Source organism: Chlorocebus sabaeus, chromosome 9 (genome assembly GCF_047675955.1).
Source record: "Chlorocebus sabaeus isolate Y175 chromosome 9, mChlSab1.0.hap1, whole genome shotgun sequence".
Classification (NCBI taxonomy): Eukaryota; Metazoa; Chordata; class Mammalia; order Primates; family Cercopithecidae; genus Chlorocebus; species Chlorocebus sabaeus.
Genome location: NC_132912.1, coordinates 128,247,686 through 128,268,656, shown reverse-complemented (window position 1 = coordinate 128,268,656; position 20,971 = coordinate 128,247,686). Strand labels below are relative to the sequence as shown.

General features: G+C 44.9%; 1 protein-coding gene across 2 annotated transcripts in view; it reads left to right on the top strand.

Annotated features, from left to right (window-relative positions):
- Nucleotides 1-20,121: 20,121 nt before the first annotated feature.
- TEX36 (testis expressed 36) overlaps nt 20,122-20,971 on the top strand; it is a 90,354-nt gene continuing 89,504 nt past the window's right edge. The window contains exon 1 of one of the 2 annotated variants that reach the window (XM_007964368.3): nt 20,122-20,346. In XM_007964368.3, coding sequence (XP_007962559.1) covers nt 20,296-20,346 — 51 coding nt within the window. In that variant the 5' untranslated portion in view covers nt 20,122-20,295. The remainder of the gene's footprint in view (nt 20,347-20,971) is intronic. The other variant, XM_038009697.1, reaches the window with a different exon arrangement.

Here is a 20,971-nt window from a genome sequence, read left to right as displayed (position 1 = left end):
TTAAAGACCGGTGAGGTTGGCCGGGCGCGGTGGGTCAAGCCTGTAATCCCAGCACTTTGGGAGGCTGAGACGGGCGGATCACGAGGTCAGGAGATCGAGACCATCCTGGCTAACACGGTGAAACCCCGTCTCCACTAAAAAATACAAAAAATTAGCCGGGCGAAGTGGTAGGCGCCTGTAGTCCCAGCTACTCGGGAGGCTGAGGCAGGAGAATGGCGTGAACCCGGGAGGCGGAGCTTGCAGTGAGCTGAGATCCGGTCACTGCACTCCAGCCTGGGCGACAGAGCGAGACTCTGTCTCGGAAAAAAAAAAAAAAAAAAAAAAAAAAAAAAAAAGACCGGTGAGGTCATGAGCTGGCTTTGGGACATGTGCACTTTGAGATGCCTTTGGGACATCTGAGAGGGTAGCAAGTAGACATGAGCATGTACTGCCAAGCTATGAAAAGATGTTGGGGCTGGGCGTGGTGGCTCACGCCTGTAATCCCAGCACCTTGGGAGGTCAAGGTGGGCAGATCTCTTGAGATCAGGAGTTCGAGAACAACCTGGCCAACATGGTGAAACCCCATCTCTACTAAAATACAAAAACTAGCTGGATGTGGTGGTGGGCACCTGTAATCCCAGCTACTTGGGAGGCTGAGGCAGAAGAATCGCTTGAACCTGGGAGGTAGAGGTTGCAGTGAGCTGAGATTGCACCACTGCACTCCAGCCTGGGCAACAGAGTGAGACTCACTCTCAAAAAAAAAAAAAAAAAAAAGAGAGAGATTGGGGCTGCAGATTTAAACTATGTAGGAGTCATCCCCATGGAATTGGTGAGGTAAGCCATGGAGGTGATACCTGAGGAAAGGTACCTGCCTGCTTACCTGGTAGAAATGAAACAATCCAAGCTTTCCAATGCAGATGAGAACTTTAGAAATGAAATCACACAAGCAATGAACTAAAATGAGAAAGGCAAACCTTCTAGCAACCTTGCATCTAACGTTTGTCACTGTAAACAGGCTTGTCATACACAAATCACTTGCAACCACAAGGAGGACTGTGGATCAGTTGGTCACTCTGCCCAGGTCCTTTTGTGCCTGTGACTTTAAACCAGGTTCTTGTTACTTGCACACCATTTTGTGGTGTGTATTTGTAAATATATCTTGCCAGCATATTTTATGCTTCAGTTAATTTAGTTGACATCTAATTTAGTTGACATATAAAAATAAAATCAATTTTCAGGCAAAATACCCATAAAATAAGTGAAATGCTATAATAGGTTTCAAGAAATTAAAATGTAATATATTTAGGCTTCTATTCTGAAGCAATTTCATCTAGAACAGCAGATACTGTGGATGCATTTTTTTCTATGCATTCTTGCCAATTATATAATAATAAATGTTGCTACTATATATTGAGAAATTTATTGCTTGGAGTAGTTTGTCATAAAAAAATGAAAATTTTTGTTGGGGTTTCCTTTAAAATGCCAAAGAGCCTAAATATGAATACTTTGTGTATTGATGTTCAGGCTGTAATTAAGCCATGACAATGATTATTACTTTGGATGTAAACACTATCACATTTTCATTGGGTGAGTTCTTTTTAAATTAATGTTGAGTTATGTTCTGTTTATTATCCTGTTTGCTTACGTTTCCTGTCATTTTCCAGTTGTCTGCTTGAATTCTGTTTTTCAATAGTGATTTAGCAACTGATAATATATACTGGTTTCAGTTTTGCTTCTCATTTACATTTGTATCTGTTTGGTTGATGTATTTGGCTTAATCATTTTATTTTTATAAGCAGTTGTACAATTTGTTAATTTAGCTAGATGATTAAATTTGGCTTCTAAAGAGAGTTTGTTTTAGAAAATAGTCCCTGAAGTAAATTAGTGTTTGGCATTTCCAACATGTCAAAGGAGCTGGTTTCTTAACGATAACTAGAAATGTAACTCTGAATTCTCAAAAGTGGTTTTGTAATTTTAAACCTCTGACTATATGAAGCTGTATATTCCAGTAGGTGGTGCAAATCGACTCCATTTCAGATGGAAATGTAATTTAAACTTGTGATGTAACTGTTTTCACTGTAAAAATAATATTTCAACATGTTTCGCAACTGCAAAATTATTTTCCTCTCTTTCTAAAGGAAGCTTGATTTACCCTCTCAATGCTCATTTTTCTTATGGTTTATTCCTCAGGTATCATTCTGATCATTGTTGTTATAGGAGAGATGAGAGGAAATTAGAGGGGCTAGAGGAACCAGCAGACCTGTTAAAAATCATGAATACAAACAAAAGTCGTTTGCTTCTGTGCTTCAATTCCATAATAAAATGAGTATAATGTCAGTATCAGTGTTCTAATAGTTTTTATATCCACATGATGAATTGAATGCCATGTTTTTTCTGTTGTAAAATTTGAGGTTATTTCACTTCTAGGAGTCTGATATCCTCACACAAGCACATAAAATATGTATACAAGGATATTCACCGCAGCATATTTTTAACTTTTTTCATTCATCCCAGTCATATATGTGCACAAGAGGCAGCAAAGTAGGATGATTAAGAGCAGGGCCTCTGGGCAGCCTGCCTGAGATGGAGGCCTTACCACATATCTCTGTTTCCTTTTCTGCAAAATGCAGATCCTCACAGGTACTGCTACCGCATCATGGCATTGATAGGAGGATTACGTGAGCACATATGTAAGTATGCAAAGCATGCCTGGCACGTCGTAAGCACTGCATCAATGTTAACTGTACCTCTAAAGTAAAATAGCACTGAAAGGATTGCAGTGAAAGGCAGCATTCTCTTGCAGTCTTCCTCCAGCCCCCAGTATCACTTCCTGGTGGTAAGTCTTCCTCCAGCCCCCAGTATCACTTCCTGGTGGTAAGTCTTCCTCCAGCCCCCGAGTGTCACTTCCTGGTGGTAAGTCTTCCTCCAGCCCCCAGTATCACTTCCTGGTGGTAAGTCTTCCTCCAGCCTCTGAGTATCACTTCCTGGTGGTAAGTCTTCCTCCAGCCCCCGAGTGTCACTTCCTGGTGGTAAGTCTTCCTCCAGCCCCCAGTATCACTTCCTGGTGGTAAGTCTTCCTCCAGCCCCCGAGTATCACTTCCTGGTGGTAAGTCTTCCTCCAGCCCCCGAGTATCACTTCCTGGTGGTAAGTCTTCCTCCAGCCCCCGAGTGTCACTTCCTGGTGGTAAGTCTTCCTCCAGCCCCCGAGTGTCACTTCCTGGTGGTAAGTCTTCCTCCAGCCCCCGAGTGTCTCTTCCTGGTGGTAAGTCTTCCTCCAGCCCCCGAGTGTCACTTCCTGGTGGTAAGTCTTCCTCCAGCCCCCAGTATCACTTCCTGGTGATAAGTCTTCCTCCAGCCCCCGAGTGTCACTTCCTGGTGGTAAGTCTTCCTCCAGCCCCCAGTATCACTTCCTGATGATAAGTCTTCCTCCAGCCCCCGAGTGTCACTTCCTGGTGGTAAGCACTCACAACTCCTCTCCACGGCTGCTCCTGATAGTCACCACCATAACTTTAAATACTATTCTTACACAGCTATTTTTTAAACCACTTTAACTATTTCAAGTGTTCAATTCACTAACATTAAGTACATCTACAGTGTCATGCAATCATCACCACTATCCATTTCCAGAATGCTTTCATCTTCGTAAACAGAAACTGTCCCCATTAACTCTGCATTCCCTTTTCTCCCCAGTGCCTGGTAACCACTACTGTACTTTTTGTCGCTGTAAATTTGCCTATTTTAGGTATCTCATGTAAGTGGAATCATACGATATTTGTCCTTTTGAGACTGGCTTATTTCACTTAGCATAGTGTCCTCAAGGTTCATCCACATTGTACAGAATTGCATTCCTTTCTAAGGTTGAATAATATCCTTTTGTTTTTATATGTAACATTTTATTTCTATTCATCTGTCGATGGACATTTAGTTTTCTTCTGCCTGTGGCTACTGTGAACAATACTGCTATGAACACAGGTGTACAAATATCTATTCAAGTCCTTGTTTTCAGTTCTGGGCCGCTATTTTTTGATGTATCTGTTCTTACATTATCTTTTTACTTCTAGGCATGGTAAATTAGATAGACAAGGACTTAACCGTAATCAACTCCGTACCTTTCTACATACACTCCCAGTCCCCACTCCCACATAGCTTTGGTTAAAAAACAATGTTTTCTCTATTGAATGAAAGTTCTCTTACCTTCCCTGGGATGGAAGAGACGAGGAAGGAGATGGTGTTCCTGGAACCCAGGGAGAACTGGAGCCTGGGAAGAAGCAGAGGGAAGCGGAGATGATGAGTGAGACTGCACCAGATGCCAGAGCCGGAAGGAAGCAGGGAAGAAAGATGCTGGCCTTCCTCTCCTTTCTCTGCTCCATCTCCTATAGCTCAAACCGGCTTGAAAGCCAGAGGCCAAAGGAGCCCAGGCCATGCATCCGCAGGGCCCAGGAAGATGAGAATGGACCAAGGAAGGAGGCCAAATGGAGCCCATCTGCACCCTTTTCTTCCTGAACTGCCCTTTCCAGTGCCACCTCCCTGCCAGTACCCACGGCCCGTGCTGCCAGCAGGACACCTTCCCTGAGAGCAGCCTCACTGTGCACATGGACCTGGCAGGGAGGCTCACACACACCCATACTCAGAACGAGCAGAGAAGCTTCTCCCAAGGCCAAATAGAAATGGCTTTTGGATTACCCACCATTTGGGCAGATTATCTGCACCACTGCTTCTGTCCATTACTGAGGAGAGCCAGGAGGTATCTGGACTGTCCTTGGTGTTCCGGGATGACCTTGTGAAGAGCTGATTATAGTCTGTGTGTGGAAAAAGAAGACGTCTGCCTGCCATTCTTTTCCTCACACTGGTTCAGCGACGTTTGATCTCTGACCTGTGGCTGGAACCCATATTAAAGAGCCTGTCATTGCTTGTGATTTTTCTTGGAAGACCAGAATTCAGATTGGAGCAAGGCTTTCCATCAGAGCTGTAGAGAATCCATATTTGCCTTTGAGCCTTCCCGGCTTCAATTTAGTACTTGAGACCCCTTCTCCATAGCACCCCTCCTCACCCTCATCCCAACTACATCCCCCCTGGCTGTGCTCCCCTACCCCCAAGCCGTTAGAAGGACAGCTACCAACGCAGCTGTAGGTGTCTGAGCAGAAAAGAAAATGAGAGCAAGAGGCAGCCTCCAAGGTCAGGACCTATAAGAGTTGGTGGATACGCCAGTGATGGGAATTCGGGGTCTTCCTGGTGGGCTCCTTGGATTTGCACAGAGAACATGTGCCTCTGCCAGAGCCGCCTCTCATGTCTCACAGCCCTGACTCCAGGACTCACTTCCAGAGCCTCCAAGCTGTACCGCACCCCTAGCTCTAGTCCTACCTATTTCTGATGTCCTAGGCCCTTTTCTCCTTCTTTCTTCAACCACCACTGCATTCCCGCATAGGCACTATTGTTTATAGATGAGAAGCTGATGCATGAAAAGGTTAAGTAACTTGCCCAGTATGGCACGTCTAATAAGCGGCAGTGCTAGGGTGCAAAACCAGGCTGGCTACTGCCAAAGCTTGTGCTCTTACCTGAGGGTAAGTCTGCCTCCAGGGCCATTCCTCCATGGGTTCCCAGGGCTTTGGCTGCTTACTTTCCTGCCTGCCTTTCTTTCTTTCTCTTTCTTTCTTTCTTTCTTTCTTTCTTTCTTTCTTTCTTTCTTTCTTTCTTTCTTTCTTTCTTTCTTTCTTTCTTTCTCTTTCTTTCTTTCTTCTTTCTTTCTTTCTTTTTCTTTCTTTTTTCTTTCCTTCCTTCCTTCCTTTCTCTCTTTCTGTCTGTCTTCTCTTTCTCTTTCTCTCTTTTTCCCTTCCTTCTCTCCCTCCCTCCCTTCCTTTCCTCCTTCTTTTTCTTTCCTTCTTTCCTTCCCTCCTATTCCTTCCTTCCCCTTCCTCCCTTCCTCCCTCTCTTCCTCCCTTCCTCCCTTCCTCCTTTCTTTTCCGAGTCTCCTTCTGTTGCCCAGGCTGGAGTGCAGTGGTGTGATCTTGGCTTGCTGCACCTTCCACTTCCCAGGTTCAAATGATTCTTGTGCCTCAGCCTCCCAAGTAGCTGAGATTACAGACGTGCACCACTACGCCTGGCTAATTTTTGTATTTTTAGTAGAGACGGGGTTTCGCCATGTTGGCCAGGCTGGTCTTGAGCTCCTGGCCTCATGTGATGCGCCCACCTCGGCGTCCCAAAGTGCTGAGATTACAGGCGTAAGTCACTGCACCTGGCCTGCTGTTTACTTTCTAAGTGTTAGGAGATTTTCCTGCTGTCTAAAGAAACAGTGAGGCATTAGCATTCAGGTGAGTTTTGTTTTCAAGTATGACTTGTTATTCAATAATAACAAATTATTCTGAATGTGCTTTTTAAAAATGGTTTTACTGCACTGGAGATTGGGTTAAAACAGAAGTTAGCAATTTTTTCAGACCAAAGAGTCCAAATACACTGAAATCCAGAAAACATGGTCGACAAAGTTGCAAGATGAGAAAGCTGATTTTTAACAGAAAAATAAACAATTGTATATGAATGATACTGATTTGGGGATGATTAAGGGAATATACTGAATATGGAACCACCAATTTTATTCTACGAAATTGAATTGGTGGGGCCTTTGCTTTTTGCTTTTTCAAAGTTTTCATAACTTCCTTACCATGCCTGTCAGACACTAAAGGGAGAAACTGGGCCCTGTGGGTAACAGAGGAGCTGGTCTTGTCGACAAAAAGGAAACTACACTCAGGACAAGAAGGGGTCGCTTGGTCCTTGAGGTGTGCATCTGGTCTGTCTGTGCCAGGTGAAGGGAAAGCCGAAATTATAGGACGAGCGGTGGGGCTGTCGTGAAGGCCCCAGGATTTTCCAAAAGAAGTCCTTTCCCAGGACGAGCAGATGGTGCCTTGTGGGTGAGCTCAAACCCAAAGTGGGTGGGCTGGGGTTGGAGGGTCCACAGGGACCAGGGAGTTGGAATTCCCCCTCTCCTCTCCCCACCCACAGTGGGGCTCAGCTTCCTACCTGCTCTCCTGGGGACAGTCAATACCAGGAGACCCTGTCTTGCAGAGGCTAAGCGTGGTGGAGGACTGAGACGTGCTCAGCACTGGTGGACAGCAGGGGGTGGATCAGAAACATGGGTTGGGGAGAGGCATGTGGTCCTGGCTTTGGAGGCTTTAGCCTGGACACTGGTAGGAGCCTCTGATCCTGGGAGAGCAGAGCCTGGTTTTTCCTTTCCCTCCACCCTCCAGTGGCCCCATCTCTCTCTTTCCCACTGGAAAGAAACTTGTCCAGTATGGCAAATCTCCATAGCATCCTCTCACACTCAGCCTGGGAGGCCAAGTCTTCTTTCTTTCCTAGCTTCTCCCTCAATCTTCATTCCCTCTTAACAGCAAGAAGGAAACTCTATTGGTTCATGTGCAGAAAGGTTCAGGGGTACTGCCGGGTTCACGTGCAGGTTCAGCTTGAGTTGCCAGGACCCAAGACCCCTCAGCTCCTCCCACAGCTTCCTCTAAGAGTTGGCCTCATTCTCGAGATATGGGCGTGGGAAGGTGGCAGCAGAAATGCCAGCCCATGTGCTTTTAGATTCAAATCTGTCAGGAAAGATTGAGATTCTCTGCCCAAATAAGAGTCTAGAACGGAGTTTAATTTGCTCTGATTTGGGTCATGTACCCACTGCAGAAGCAAACGTTACTGCCAGGGGAATGGGCTGCTCTGATTGGCTGGCATTGGAGCAAGGGCAGAATCAACTCCACCTAAGCCATATGGAATGACAATGAGGGGAGATGGAGAGGGAGTTATTGCTGGAAAAAGAGGGATGCTGGATGCTGGCAAGGCAAGCCCCAAATGGCCTCCATGCCCCCAGTTCCTCCTGCCTCCAAGTCCCCCATGAGTGCCCTGTAAATTCAGATCTGGCCCCTGTGACCCAACCCTGGTCTGGATCACTTGGCCCAGTGCCCTTGGGACCTGCCTTAACCCCTTAGGGAAGAATCTGTCAGGCTGTCTATTTACTGTAAAAATTAGCACTGGATACTAAATAAATCATGACAAAAGCGTTCAGTAATGGAGAGGATTTATATGACACACACACACACACACACACACACACACACACAATTTATTTCTTTTGAGTCCGATTCCTGAGGGTGGAAGCTTTGAAAATTTCATGACTATGTTTAGAGGAACCCATGAAGACACTTTAGCTGGTCGTGGTCTTCCTGCTTAAAGATCTTATCAGGAATTTTACTGGAACTTGGAGCTTTATTATTACTCATTGTTTGACTGTAAGGCTTCCGTCTTAAGAGTCTGGGGTGAGGCCAAGCATCATGTCTCAGCAGTCTTTAAGCTCTCTATGATTTCACATTCCATAATGCAAGGCTTATTAAAGTAGATTCCATAGGAGCTGACAGGAGAACTTCTCTGCCTGCCACAGGGTGGAATGACAGTGCTTCTGTGGAAATGTGGATGCATCCCTCGGCCAGGGTTTGAGCCCTTGAATAGGGATCACCTATTATGCACTGTGGTATTTTAAGCACCTGATACAATTTGGAGGATTGCCGGTAGAACACTTTTCTGGAACACATGCACATTTATGATTTGACCGTAAGCCAGTCTGGTCGTCTCTATTCTTTGCAGACCATCACCAGTTCTCTGTGTTTTGTAGCTTAATTCATACATCCTTCTAATTGTCTGAGTCTTGAATTGCGGCAAGACATTGATCATACATTACTTGGTTTGCCATACCTTCTTTTTAAGAAAATCGTTAAAGTTTGTTTCTGACCACAATACAAATATGTTCCTTATGGAAATCTGGAAACGCTCAATGAAGAAAAAAGAAACAAATAATTCTAAATATTTGTGTAATCTGCAGTTTTCCCATAATATGTGGATATATATTTACAAAAAAGGATTATTCTATTTATGTATTTACTTTTCTTTTTAATTCTGCAGTTTTAGTTACTCAAGGTCAATTGTGGTCCAAAAATAATACAGTATTTTGGCAGAGGGAGAGAGAAAACACATTCATGTAATTTTTGCTATAGTATATTGTTATAGTTACTCCATTTTATTATCAGTTGTTTTTAGTCTCTTACTGTGTCTAATTTATAAGTTAAACTTTATCATATGTATGTACAGAATGTATAGTATGTATGTATAGAAAATAATATAAACAGATGTTCCTCAACTTACAATGGGGTTACATCTAGATAAACTTATTGTAAATTTAACATATCTTAGGTTGAACACCATCGTCAGTCCAGGAGCCTACTGTCTGGGTCTCACTTTTGCACCACTGTAAAGTTGAAAACTCACAAGTGGAATCATTCTATGTTGGGATCGTCTGTACCATCCGCAGTTTTAGGCACCCACTGGGGTCTTGGAGCATCTCTCCCTCAGATAACGGGAGGACTACTATCGATTGTTTCCATCTTTTTCCTTAACAAATGCTGCAATGAGCATACTTAGGGATAAATCTTTGTGCAAATACTTGGGTATTTTCTTGGGGTAAACTCTTAGGAGTAGAATTGCTGGATCATAAGATATGGATATTTGTAAGGCTTTTTTGGAGCCATTGCTACCCAATTACTTTTTGCTGCCAATAGTAATTTCTTAATTCTTGGTCCTGATGCCAGGTAGGCGGCTCCATGAACAGTGCCTAAACTGAGAGCCAACCTCTGTAGATGAGACGTCCTGCTACAGCAGCGCTTTGTTCTTTACAGACGAACTGGTCTTTCAGGGTCTATTCCTTCCCACTGCTTCTCATTCAAATGTCTCTTTAAGTTGGGGTGAATGCAATCTCCAATTTGAGATGGTGCTTATTCAAGAAGGCAGTGCGTCTGTCACTCAATTATTCAGCTTTCGATCTCGTGGGTTTTCTACTGGACAATCCCTGAAGGAGGGCCTGTAGGTAAGGACTTCCCTACGCGAGAGCAAGACCTTCTCTCCAAAGGCCAATGTTAGCAAGGGCCCTGCCATTCAGAACTATGTATTCCAACCGCACAGGTTAATTTGTCTAGACAATGGCTTGGTCTCTAGAAATGGCCATAACGATTTTCCTGGGAAGTGAGCTGAGGTGTTTCAGCAAAGCAGCTTTTTAAAACTGAGGGCCAATCATTTATTGTGGCCTTTTCAGATGCCAGCAACAATTGGCCAGAGTAGGAGATGCTTGCTGGAATGTCCCTGGGCCAGCCATGCAAAAGTCATAGCTATTCTGGCCAATGGGAGTGAGTGCTAATTTGCTCTCAGGGCCCTAATTGGCTGATGGTGCAATTACGTGCCTACTATTTTAAGGCTGCGTTTCTAGCCCCAGCCTGGCAGGCTTTCTTGAGACATCTGGCAACAATGATCAGAATGCCTCTTTTTTCAAGGAGGCTCACAATCGATTCATCTATGGACTCACAAGGACAGGCTCATTTAGTAAAGACAACATGTTTCAAAGAAAATAAAAGTATATTTTCATTAGCTAGCCTCAAAGCAGTAATTATATGTTCAGAGAACACAGTAAAAAATTATTTCTAAATATTTGGCGGTGAAAGGTTGAAGGCACTGTGTGTGTGTGTGTGTGTGTGTCCAACATGTTGCATGTGTTTTAAATAAACCCAGCATCTTCCCCTCTAAAAGGAAGCAGGAAATACAATCGTAGACTTTGAAATTTAATTTTTAGCAACAGGATGTGTTTCTAAATACCACTAACATATCAAAAGGAGAATGTGTAGTTAAAAGCTTTAAAATTGTTATCAAAGCAAATGAGGTACCTTTCTTCTTCTTTTTTTTTCCCCTAAGGATGGTGGTGTCTGAACAGTGAAAACCAAATCTCCACTAAGGATCAAAAGCAATGGTGGTGTCTTTTTGTGTGAGATGCAGCTGAACTTGGATGCTCCCCCGATCTGATTCACAGTTTATAATCACAGTTATCACAGAACCATTAAAAGCCTATTAACTTGAATTCCCACAATTCCTTGAGGGCAAGGGCAAAGAGAGAGCAAAATAACTTTGAATATAAATGTAACACAACATTCGAAGGGAGAGAATCTCTTTTAATTATGCCAGCGAAGGAAGATGTCTTATGGATGCATCTCCCCTAGCAGATGGCTGATGAAAGAATACACATGAAGTCTTAGGACGCTCGGGATGTTATGAAAATGAATTCTCTGCAAAGAGACTGGTAAAGCGTAGGGAAGAGTGTGCAGACCTCTTCCTGGGAGGAGGAAGCGTGGAGGACTTGCTAAAATGTGTGACTGCCGGTTGGGTTGGCTGGATGGACACTGTACTGTGGCGAAACAAATCAGCCTGATGAGAAGCCTCAGTCACATTCGGTGGAAGCAATAGCCCAGTGAATATTTGGGCTATTGTCATGTGAGAAATTTGATTTCATGTTTTTCCACCCTTCAGTGACTTCGCTGACATTTCCCCTAACAATGCTATTATGTGCTGTACCAGTAAGACAGTGTGGTCAATAAGCTGTCTTGTGACTTCAGATAAAATGGAACGTTCTTATCTCACCGCAGAACAATTAGACGCATCAAATTACTTAAAAAAAATCATACAGTAGTGAGCTGTGTGCACACCAATGACAGACTCTGTCCCCAAATCTCTGGGCCCGGCACGGTGGCATCAACACCTCCACATTGGGATGCTGGCACAAAAGAGTCCCCATAGGTACTTGCACTCCTGGAGGCTGGACTTGACCTTGCCTTGCTGTTTGTAAAGGAATATTGGAATCACCTGGGGAGGGAATGCACCCATACATGCGCACACACACTCTCTCGGTCTCTCTCTCTCTGCTGTCTGAAATAACTAATTCCAATCAATTCACCCTCACCTTAAATGCGTTCTTCCTGCATGAATTACCCACATTCACTGCCCAGCTTGATCTCGTTTCCGCAATGGATGAAGCAAATGACTCAGTCCAGAGGGAGTGGGTTATTGACTAAGTGCTTAATTAGGCGCACAGCCCTTATGTGGTCGTTCTTGTACAGTCAAAACGACTGGACCGTGGCATGACAAAACCATGAATCTGGTTTACTCTCATGTGCCTGAGCCACAGTTGAATCAATGGGGCAGCAATCTAAATGAAACACTAAGACAGCCACACTGCAACATGTTTATGTAACTGCAAAGAAACGGCATGTCTCAGGATCCTCCAGGGGAAAACATTATCCACGTCCCTCCTTGCATATCAGGTACACAGGAAGGTGGGTGTGGTACAGTCTAAAAAGGTTTTGAGCTCCTGAGGGAAAACCTAGGTAAACACGATGCAAACTCACTCTTTTGGCCCCTGACTTTGGCTTCTGAATCTTTAAAAGTTTAGCAGCACAGTAACCGCTGTCCAATTAGAGGTAGCAGGTTGAGACAAGGCTCCAGTGCTTATCTGCAGGCGCCAGGTCAAATGTGCCCAAGGCGCACCGGCAATGCGTCTTCTCCCTTAGAAGAACCAAGGTGGTATTGACGTAGACACAGCCCAGGTGCGTCTCCCGATTCCATAAGGAGACGCTTCTCAAACTTTAATGAGCGCATGAATCACCTGGAGCATCTTGTTAAAGCACAGATTGTGATTCAGTAGGTCTGGCTGGGGCCTGAGATCCTGCATTTCTAATAGATTCCCAGGTGATATTGATGCTGCTAGTCCCAGGTCCACAACTGGAGCAGGGAGGTCCTAGCAGGAGGGTTCCCCTACCTTACAGCCAAAGCAAACATGAGGGGGGTAGGAAAAAAAAAAAAAAAGACAGCTGATGTTTTGGTGACAAGATGCACTGAAGCCAGAGGGGAGGCTGATGGCCACAAAGAACCAGCCAGTCATCCCTGGAGTGAAGGGAAGTGTCTACACAGGTTTTGATGGCAGCCCTACCGGCTCTCCATTAGGGTATTGTTTACTTAGCTGAGTGTGCAAAAGGCAACATGGTAAGGCTCAATGTGGTGCACATTTCCCGTTCGCCTTTCCAAGGCACACCCCATTGGCAAAAATGCCCTGGAATGTGAACAAAGAGCAAGATCAAGAAAGGACACATTGTATTGGTGGCCATCCACACGATTAACTGAGTTGATGAACCCTAGATCCCTGTAGAGTTGGAGAAAGTGAAGACTAAAGCCAGCACTCAGCCCAAGTCTGCCTTTTATGACTTTGTCTTCTTATTATCTTTGTAACAAGGCTCTTTTATGAGCTTGCGATTTCCTGCCAAGTTGATGAAATCTCCATTATGTTTTATAGTACAAAATAAGAGGATAAGAGAGGTTTTTAAAGGCCTGCAGATCTCTTCTTCGTTTAGGAACCCTGCCTGCCCTAATTCTGTCCCTCTGTGGGGTAGAGATCAACTTTCTGTCATGTTCTAAGACACTGTTCATTTTCTCTTCTGCTGAAAAATAGATATTTATTTTGCCATTTTGCTTGACAATTCTAGAGGCTGGCATTTTCCATTTTAGTGCTCTTCATTTTGAACCACACATGTAATTACTGCTGTCTTTTAGTCTGTGTTTTCGGAGGACTAGCCCGTTCAAACTGGGAGAGGACAAAAGCAGCTGTCTTTCCAGGGGGTGAAAACAATAGCATAAAGTCTTCATGTAAACCTCAACAAACATTGAAACACAGAAGTGGAAATAGGAATAAAACTCAAAACAAGTGGAGAAACAGAAATCCAACTACATATTTCCACCTTTGTCAGAATTTAGAGGAAGAACAAATACACTCAACACACCTGCTATATTTTAGCACGAGTCTTATTTCTAAGGTGCTTTTTCTCAAAAGGCCAAAAGCTCCCAACTGATTTTGTTGTTGTTGTTGCTCACTCCCTGCATTTCTGCCTCCTACTGGCATGGTCAGTTGGTCCAGGTCACAGAGGGCAAGGTGCCTGTCCACATTTCTGGGGCTGCCTGAATGATCTCCCTCTCTGGTCCTTCCTCCAGTCTGGCTCTCACCCATGCCCTTCTTGATGGCATCAAAGCCCCCTCCAACCTCCCTCTGCGTTCTTTTTTTTTTTTTTTGAGACGGAGTGTAGCTCTGTCACCAGGCTGGAGTGCAGTGGTGTGATCTCGGCTCAGTGCGACCTCCACCTCCCGGATTCAAGTGATTCTGCTGCCTCAGCCCCACAAGTAACTGGGATTACAGGTGCCCGCCACCAGGCCCAGCTAATTTTGGTATTTTTAGTAGAAATAGTATTTCACCGTGTTGGCCAGGAGGGTCTTCATCTCCTGACCTCGTGATCCGCCCACCTTGCCTCCCAAAGTGCTGGGATTACAGGTGTGAGCCACCGTACCTGGCCTCTTCTTGGGTTCTTGAGTGAGCCAAGCTCCTTCCAACGTCAGGGCTGCAGCAGTCAGTCCATCTGCCTGGGACACTCTCCATCTTCCTTGGTTTGCTGACGTCATGCTTCATTTCTTCATCATCTTTCACATTCATTCACTGTCACAGGCACCTGGAGCACCCTAGACCTCTCACAGTCATAACAATTATTTGCGTAATAATGTCTATCTCCCTTACCTCAGCTTCTTGAGGTCAGTGACTGTATTTACTGTGCCTGTCACTGTATCCAGTACAATTTCCTAGGTCACAGCACTTCTCTGGGTGACCAATTCTCCAAGTTATCAATTAACCAAAAGCTTTTCTAGAAATGATCTGGACAGTTTATGGTAATTTCTGTTTTGGCAAGGGTGTCAAAAATTCAGTCATTACAATGACAATGTCTTGTGAAATTTGAATCTGGGGTGTCATGAGCATCAGCAGAGTCAAGAAGTTTTGTAAATATTACAGTTAGTTTCTACCTTTCAATTTGATAAACGTTCTAACTGGGACTGGTGGCACATGCCTGTAATCCCAGCACTTAGGGAGGCCGAGGTGGGTGGATCACCTGAGGTCAGGGGTTCGAAACCAGCCTGACTAACATGGTGAAACCCCATCTCTACTAAATACAAAAAAAAAAAAAAAAATAGCTGGGGGTGATGGCGCATGTCTGCAATCTGAGCAACTTGGGAGGCTGAGATAGGAGAATCGCTTGCACCTGGGAGGCAGAGGTTGCAGTGAGCTGAGATTGCACCATTGCACTCCAGCCTGGGCAACAAGAGTGAAACTCCATCTCAAAAAAAAAAAAAAAAAAAAAAAAAGTTCTAGTGGGCCAACTTATCCTTCTTATCTTTCAGCTGGTTTTGTCTTTCTTGTCTTGATCCAGGAATTGTTCCCTTGCATAGGAGACAGAGAGATACAGTTAATTTTCCGTATAGTTTGCAACATAGGGTAACAAAAAATGTGCTTTATGTTATAGATGCCTGAATACTTTTCAAGGTGGCAGCATACAAATGTGCTGTGTATTCATGACAATTTCTACTAGCACCGTATGAATCATGTATCATCATAAATAATCGCAGCTGAGTCACTTCAATTTGGTTGTTATTTGCAGAAAGAATCCAGATTCAGCCTTACAAGGTGAACCCAAAATGTGCTTTACAGTTAAGATACCTAAGTATTTCTCAGGTGGTCAACGTTTTATGTACAAATGGATTGGCCTTCCCCATATGCGTGTTTAATTGTCCAGGATTTGCGGATGTAAACGTGAAAATGAATCTTTCATTTGGTAGGCTGACAAACTGTCACATGCCTGCATATGTGGGAGCTGAGTGTTTGTGGGTGGACTTGTGGGTAGGCATGTGCAGACACACACGTGAGAATGTTCCTGCAAAGTCCCCCTAATTCTACCGCTTCCTCTCCCGCAAAAGACAGCAAATTGTTCATTAAAACGAGGAATGGCATGCTGCCCTGGAAATACGTGGAAGACATAAGTGCGTTTACCCTGCACTACCTTTATGAAAAAAGACTTAAAATTCAAAGTACACAAAAATTGTCATGTCGAAAAATACACTGGACACAACAATTTGCTGTAAATGTTGTAGGTAGTCCAATGAAGATAATTTTTGGTTAATCGATAGTTTTGAGGTACTGGTCATTGAATGTATTGCTAAATTCATGATTTGCTATTTATAAAGAACTGATGTTTGGTGATTGCCCTAGTGCTGTCTAAAAATAGCGGTGACACATGGCAAATGTGCAGTGATATTTGTTGAATAAATGATTGGCTCGGTGTTGTCTTTGCAGACAGTCCCTAGCTGGCGGTTTGGACCACTACGTGTGAGCCTGTGGCAGCACCGAACTTGACCCTCGGGCGTTCTCGGCCCTGGTGGTCTGAGTACCCTTAGTGCTACAGGACTCGTTTTCAGAATGGTGGGTCACAAAGTACAGCCCAGTAAATTAAACCTCTGAAAATAATAACAGCCACCATGAGCATCCCTGCTCCAACTTGTGGCTAAGAAATCCTAGCTGAAGAGAAGTAGCATTTCATTTTTTTCCTGGCCAGGTGTCTTTGTTCAGTTTTGATTTTCTTGGACAAATTTGTTAGAATTTTAAACAATCATTCAAAAGGAGAAAATTGGAACATACCTTAACCAGCGGTCATATACCTTGTTTAACAGAGCATAGGACTAAGTACAGAGGAGAGGCGAAATATATTTGAAAATGAAGTTTCAGTTCTAAGAGATTTTCTGCTCCATCGATGGAGACGAAGTGAATCCATGTGAAATACTGAGTTGGAAATGGCCACTGTTTTTAGGTTTTAAATGTCGTCATTGTCTTCCTCCCTCCTTTCTGACTTTAGCTTTCATCTTAGGGTAGGAGAACCAGAACTCTGCCCTGACCCACCGCCTTCATCTGGGTGGTGTTGGCGGCACATGATGTCTGTCATTTGGCCCCTGGCCTACAAGAGCTCACCTTGTTGAAGCGCTAGGCATTTCAGCAGGCCCTGTTTTGTGCAGGTTAAGGAAAGGGAATTAAAAGGAATCCTCTTATAAAATCACTGCTTAATAATTTAACAACGTCAAGCAAGTGCATTAAAACAAAACCTGTTTTATGCTGGCCTCTGTACATCTGGGTTCTGCTGTGGGCTCTGCCATATATTAGCTGTGTGACTGTGGGTGAGTCACCTCACTTCATGGAGGCTCAGTTTCCTCGTCTGTAAGTAAGACAGTTACTAACACCTGCTTCAGTTTCAGTCTGCGTCCCTGCAGTGAAACCAGTGACACACTCCAAGGCAGAAGAGACCTTAATGAAGGGTCTCCTCTCAGAGATGTGGGCAGGGTTACAGGAACTGACAAGAAATGGTGCAGCTTCCAGGACCAGCAAGAGCAGGAAGCCTGTCTATCCCTGGGCCAAAGTGTTAGGGAGAGGGCACTGTGAACAGGGAGAACTGTGGCTGTGGGGAAGGGGCTGCCCGGCAGGAGCCATGGACATAAGTAGACAAACACGGTTCCTTCCAAATTCTGGCCTGGTAGGGATAGAGCCTGGGGGGCCAATACTTTGAACCTGTGATGTATCAGAATGTGTTATGTACATCTCTTCCCAACTCCATGTTCAGTGATGTCAGTAGCTTGAAATCCACCACGGTGGAAGTATTTATGCACGGAAATTGGCAGATGCAACTACAAATCAGGCTGCTTTTCCTCTGGAGAGCTGGTTGTGAACCGTTTATGAGCACACCACTGCCTATCTCCTCCTGCCCTTCTGATTCCCACTGCTATTTCCTATGGGATGAATCCAACCAGAGCCAAAGCATGGGCTGGACACGGTGGCTCACGCCTGTAATCCCAGCATTTTGGGAGACCGAGGTGGGGGCAGATCAGCTGAGGTCAGGAGTTCAAGACCAGCCTGGCCAACATGGTGAAACCCTGTCTCTACTGAAAATACAAAAATTAGCCAGGTGTGGTTGGTTGGCACCTGTAATCCCAGAGACTTAGGAGACTGAGGCAGGAGAATCACTTGAACCCAGGAGGCAGAGGTTGCAGTGAGCCAAGACCGTGTCACTGCACTCCAGCCTGGGCAACAAGAGTGAAACTCTGTCTCAAAAAATAATAATAATAAATTAAAAAGCAAAAGAACCAAAGCACAGGGGAATAGGGGATGCAGCCTTTACAGCTTAGACTCCAGGCTGCAGAACAGGGAATGGATGGAGAATGAATGGGAGAGGGGTACACACAAAAGAAAGATAACCAGCACATGTCTTAGGGTTGTTGTGAAAGTTGTATAAAACAATGAATATAAAAGTACTTAGTAAACATTGAAGTGCCTTTCATGTGTTCTTCCTTAGTTTGGCAAAGCACATTAGAGTTTGCAGAGTATTTGTAAGGTGCTACGTGAGCACAACGCCGGAAAGTAGACAGCAGTATGCATCCTCTTCTGTACCCCTCCCCTGCCCCGGCCAGGCTAATTAGAATGAAGTTAGCCTTATTCTTGTTAGAATTTGGGGAATTAAATGATCAAATTAAAGACAAGAGAACACCCGCTGGGTGGCAGAGCCTTCAGGCTGTACTTTGATTTTGCTTCTCTGTCTCTTCCATGGTGATTAAACTTTAGGCTGGGCAATCATCCCACCAGGACAAAGCCTGCTATGCAACCCCCTTTACAGTAAGGCCTGACCATGTGGTTGAAGTCCTGGCCCACAAGAGGAAGTGTTGTATGGCAGCTGCCAGGAACCCTCCTTAGGAGGAAGCAGCTGAGTCCATTGGGGTTGGCCCAATATGATCCATGGGGACACGCCCTTCCCCTCTACTTCTCTTCCTGCATTCTGCTACCTGGAATGCAGATGCCATCTGGGGCCACAAGGTGACAGCTGACCCCTAGGGCTGGTGAACGGTGGCAGGTGGGAGGGAGCCTCGTCTCTGAGAATCTCGAACAGCAGAGCCACCATAGCGAGCCTGGACTACTTCCCTCTGGACTTCTTTTACGCAGAGAGAATAAATGTCTATCGTGTTTAAGCCCCTGTTAGTTCGGGTTTCCTGTCCCAGTCAGATTTGATCGTAATCAATATAGTGTGTCTTGGCAAGGCTGTGAGATGACAGGACTCCCTTGTACTGCTGCTACTGGGAGTATTTCTTTACACCTGGGCTTTGGAGAGCAGTGGGCAATGCCTGGTAAAGGTGAAATACACTGTGTCTGTTGCACCAGGCTTGTCAACAGGTAGCAGAAATCCCGGAAGAGTTTACTACACACATGACAGATCGCCTGGTGCAGCAGCTTTGCAACACCAAAAGAGGCAGCCCACCATCTTTTCCTCCTCTCCTTACCATGTGGCTTTTGGCATCACAGTGCAAGAGGACCTATGCGTCTCTGGCGTCACATCTAAGGGCCACCTCTGGTCCTTCAGTGCTGGCAGTGGATAAGGTCCTGTATCACTACTACGGCAACTCTCGTTGGAAAACCCAGGGAGGTAACTGGGGGAGGAAAGGATGGAGGACACAATTTCTGAGTGAGAGAGCAGCTGGACAGGTTGTCCTGTACATGTTTACTCTTGTATTCACATGGAATAGCCAAGAGAATTGGGAAGACACAACATTTAAAAAAAGAAAAAGAAAGAAAAGCAGAAAACACCTTACTGAGTAGAAGGGAGGCAGGAAGTGTGTCCAGGCCCTGAGAGAAATGCCAGATCTCAGGAGCAGCCTTTGCAGCCCTGGGGAGGCCAGGTGGCCCTTGGCAAGTCTTATGAGCTCTGGAGTTGGCCCATGACCTTGCTGGGACTTGTGGCGTCCCATCCATTGCTCTATGACCCTTGTTTCCTATTTGTAAATGTTGAATGTTGTCATGGAGAAAAAGTAAAAACAGGTGAATGTTTAGTTTAACACAGCACTTGGCATATAATAACTATTCATGAGTGTTACTTCCTTGTGGCCTCAATGCTGTGCCAGGCAGGTAAGAGTGGCTGTGAGTCCTGAGGTTGGGTCTGAGCTGAGACACAGAGGCTGCCACAGAAGGAGATGGTAGGCAGCATGGGTTCTGGGTGCAGCAGTGCCACTGATGCAGACAAGGCCACCCCCAGCCTGGGACTCAACTTACTTCTCTGAAAACTAACAGGTTGGAGCATACAGTTGCCATGGGGACATCCAACTCAAACATTATTCATTCAAAAATTGAGAGGGTACAAAATGTTTGCCATTACCCCCAAATCATCTTGTCCTCACCTGACTGAGCTGACCACAGGGCTTCCTCAGCTGGGACCTGGTGGCTGTTTGCCTCTTACCCTGGGGAGTCACAGCTGCAAGAAACCAGTGGCAGGAATCCTCAGAGGGCTTAGAAGACTCCTTCGCCCATTGTGATGGGTGAGTTCCCATTCCATGGCAACAATGGGCACCCGCACCTTCCCCTCCTGGTAGAGGCTGAGAAGTAAAGATCAGGAATGAGGAGGAGGAGCAACTTCCCAGACGTGTAGAACTTATGAAGTTTATGAAGCAGCTTCCCAGACGTGTAGAGCGTATAGAGAGGTGAGGCAGCCAACCTCAGCCACATCCAGCTTCCTGAAGAGAATGACTAAAGGACGACGCTTCAACCCACCTTTAGACAAGGATGGGAGATGGGTAAGGAAGATGGTGGCCCCTGATGCCTTTCTCATGCCACATGGGTGTGGTCAACGGTCTGAGGAGTTCAGATCCTGCTTCTGCTATTTCTGAAGCATGACCTTTGACAAATCACTTCACTTTACTCAACCTCAGTTTCTTCATCTGTGAAATGGGAATCCCCTAATATTCTTGCAAAGATTGAATGAAATAATGCATGTAAACTGCTGAGCACGCTGGAACCTTGTGAATGTCTATTAAGCAGTAATTCCCACTCTACTTTTTCTTTCTTCCTTAACATCTATTTTCTAACGTACTACAGAACGTATTCTCTTATCTATGTTATTTTTCTCCCCTTGCTAGAATATAAGCTTCATGGAGGTGGGATTTTTGTCTGTTTTAGTCACTGATGTATCCCCAGTGCCTAGAACAGGATCTGGAGCATAGGAGGCATTTGATAAATATTTGTTGAAGTAATTATATTGTACTAGAAACCTCTATACACAAATTCTTGTTGGCTCCCAATTCAATTCCTTTAGCCCCTCCAGCCTATGAAATGAGAAGAGTCTGGGAATGCATCATTTACTCATCTTCATCTCTTGAAAACTTTCCCTTCCCAGCTTCACGCTCTCCCCCAGCCCTTGCT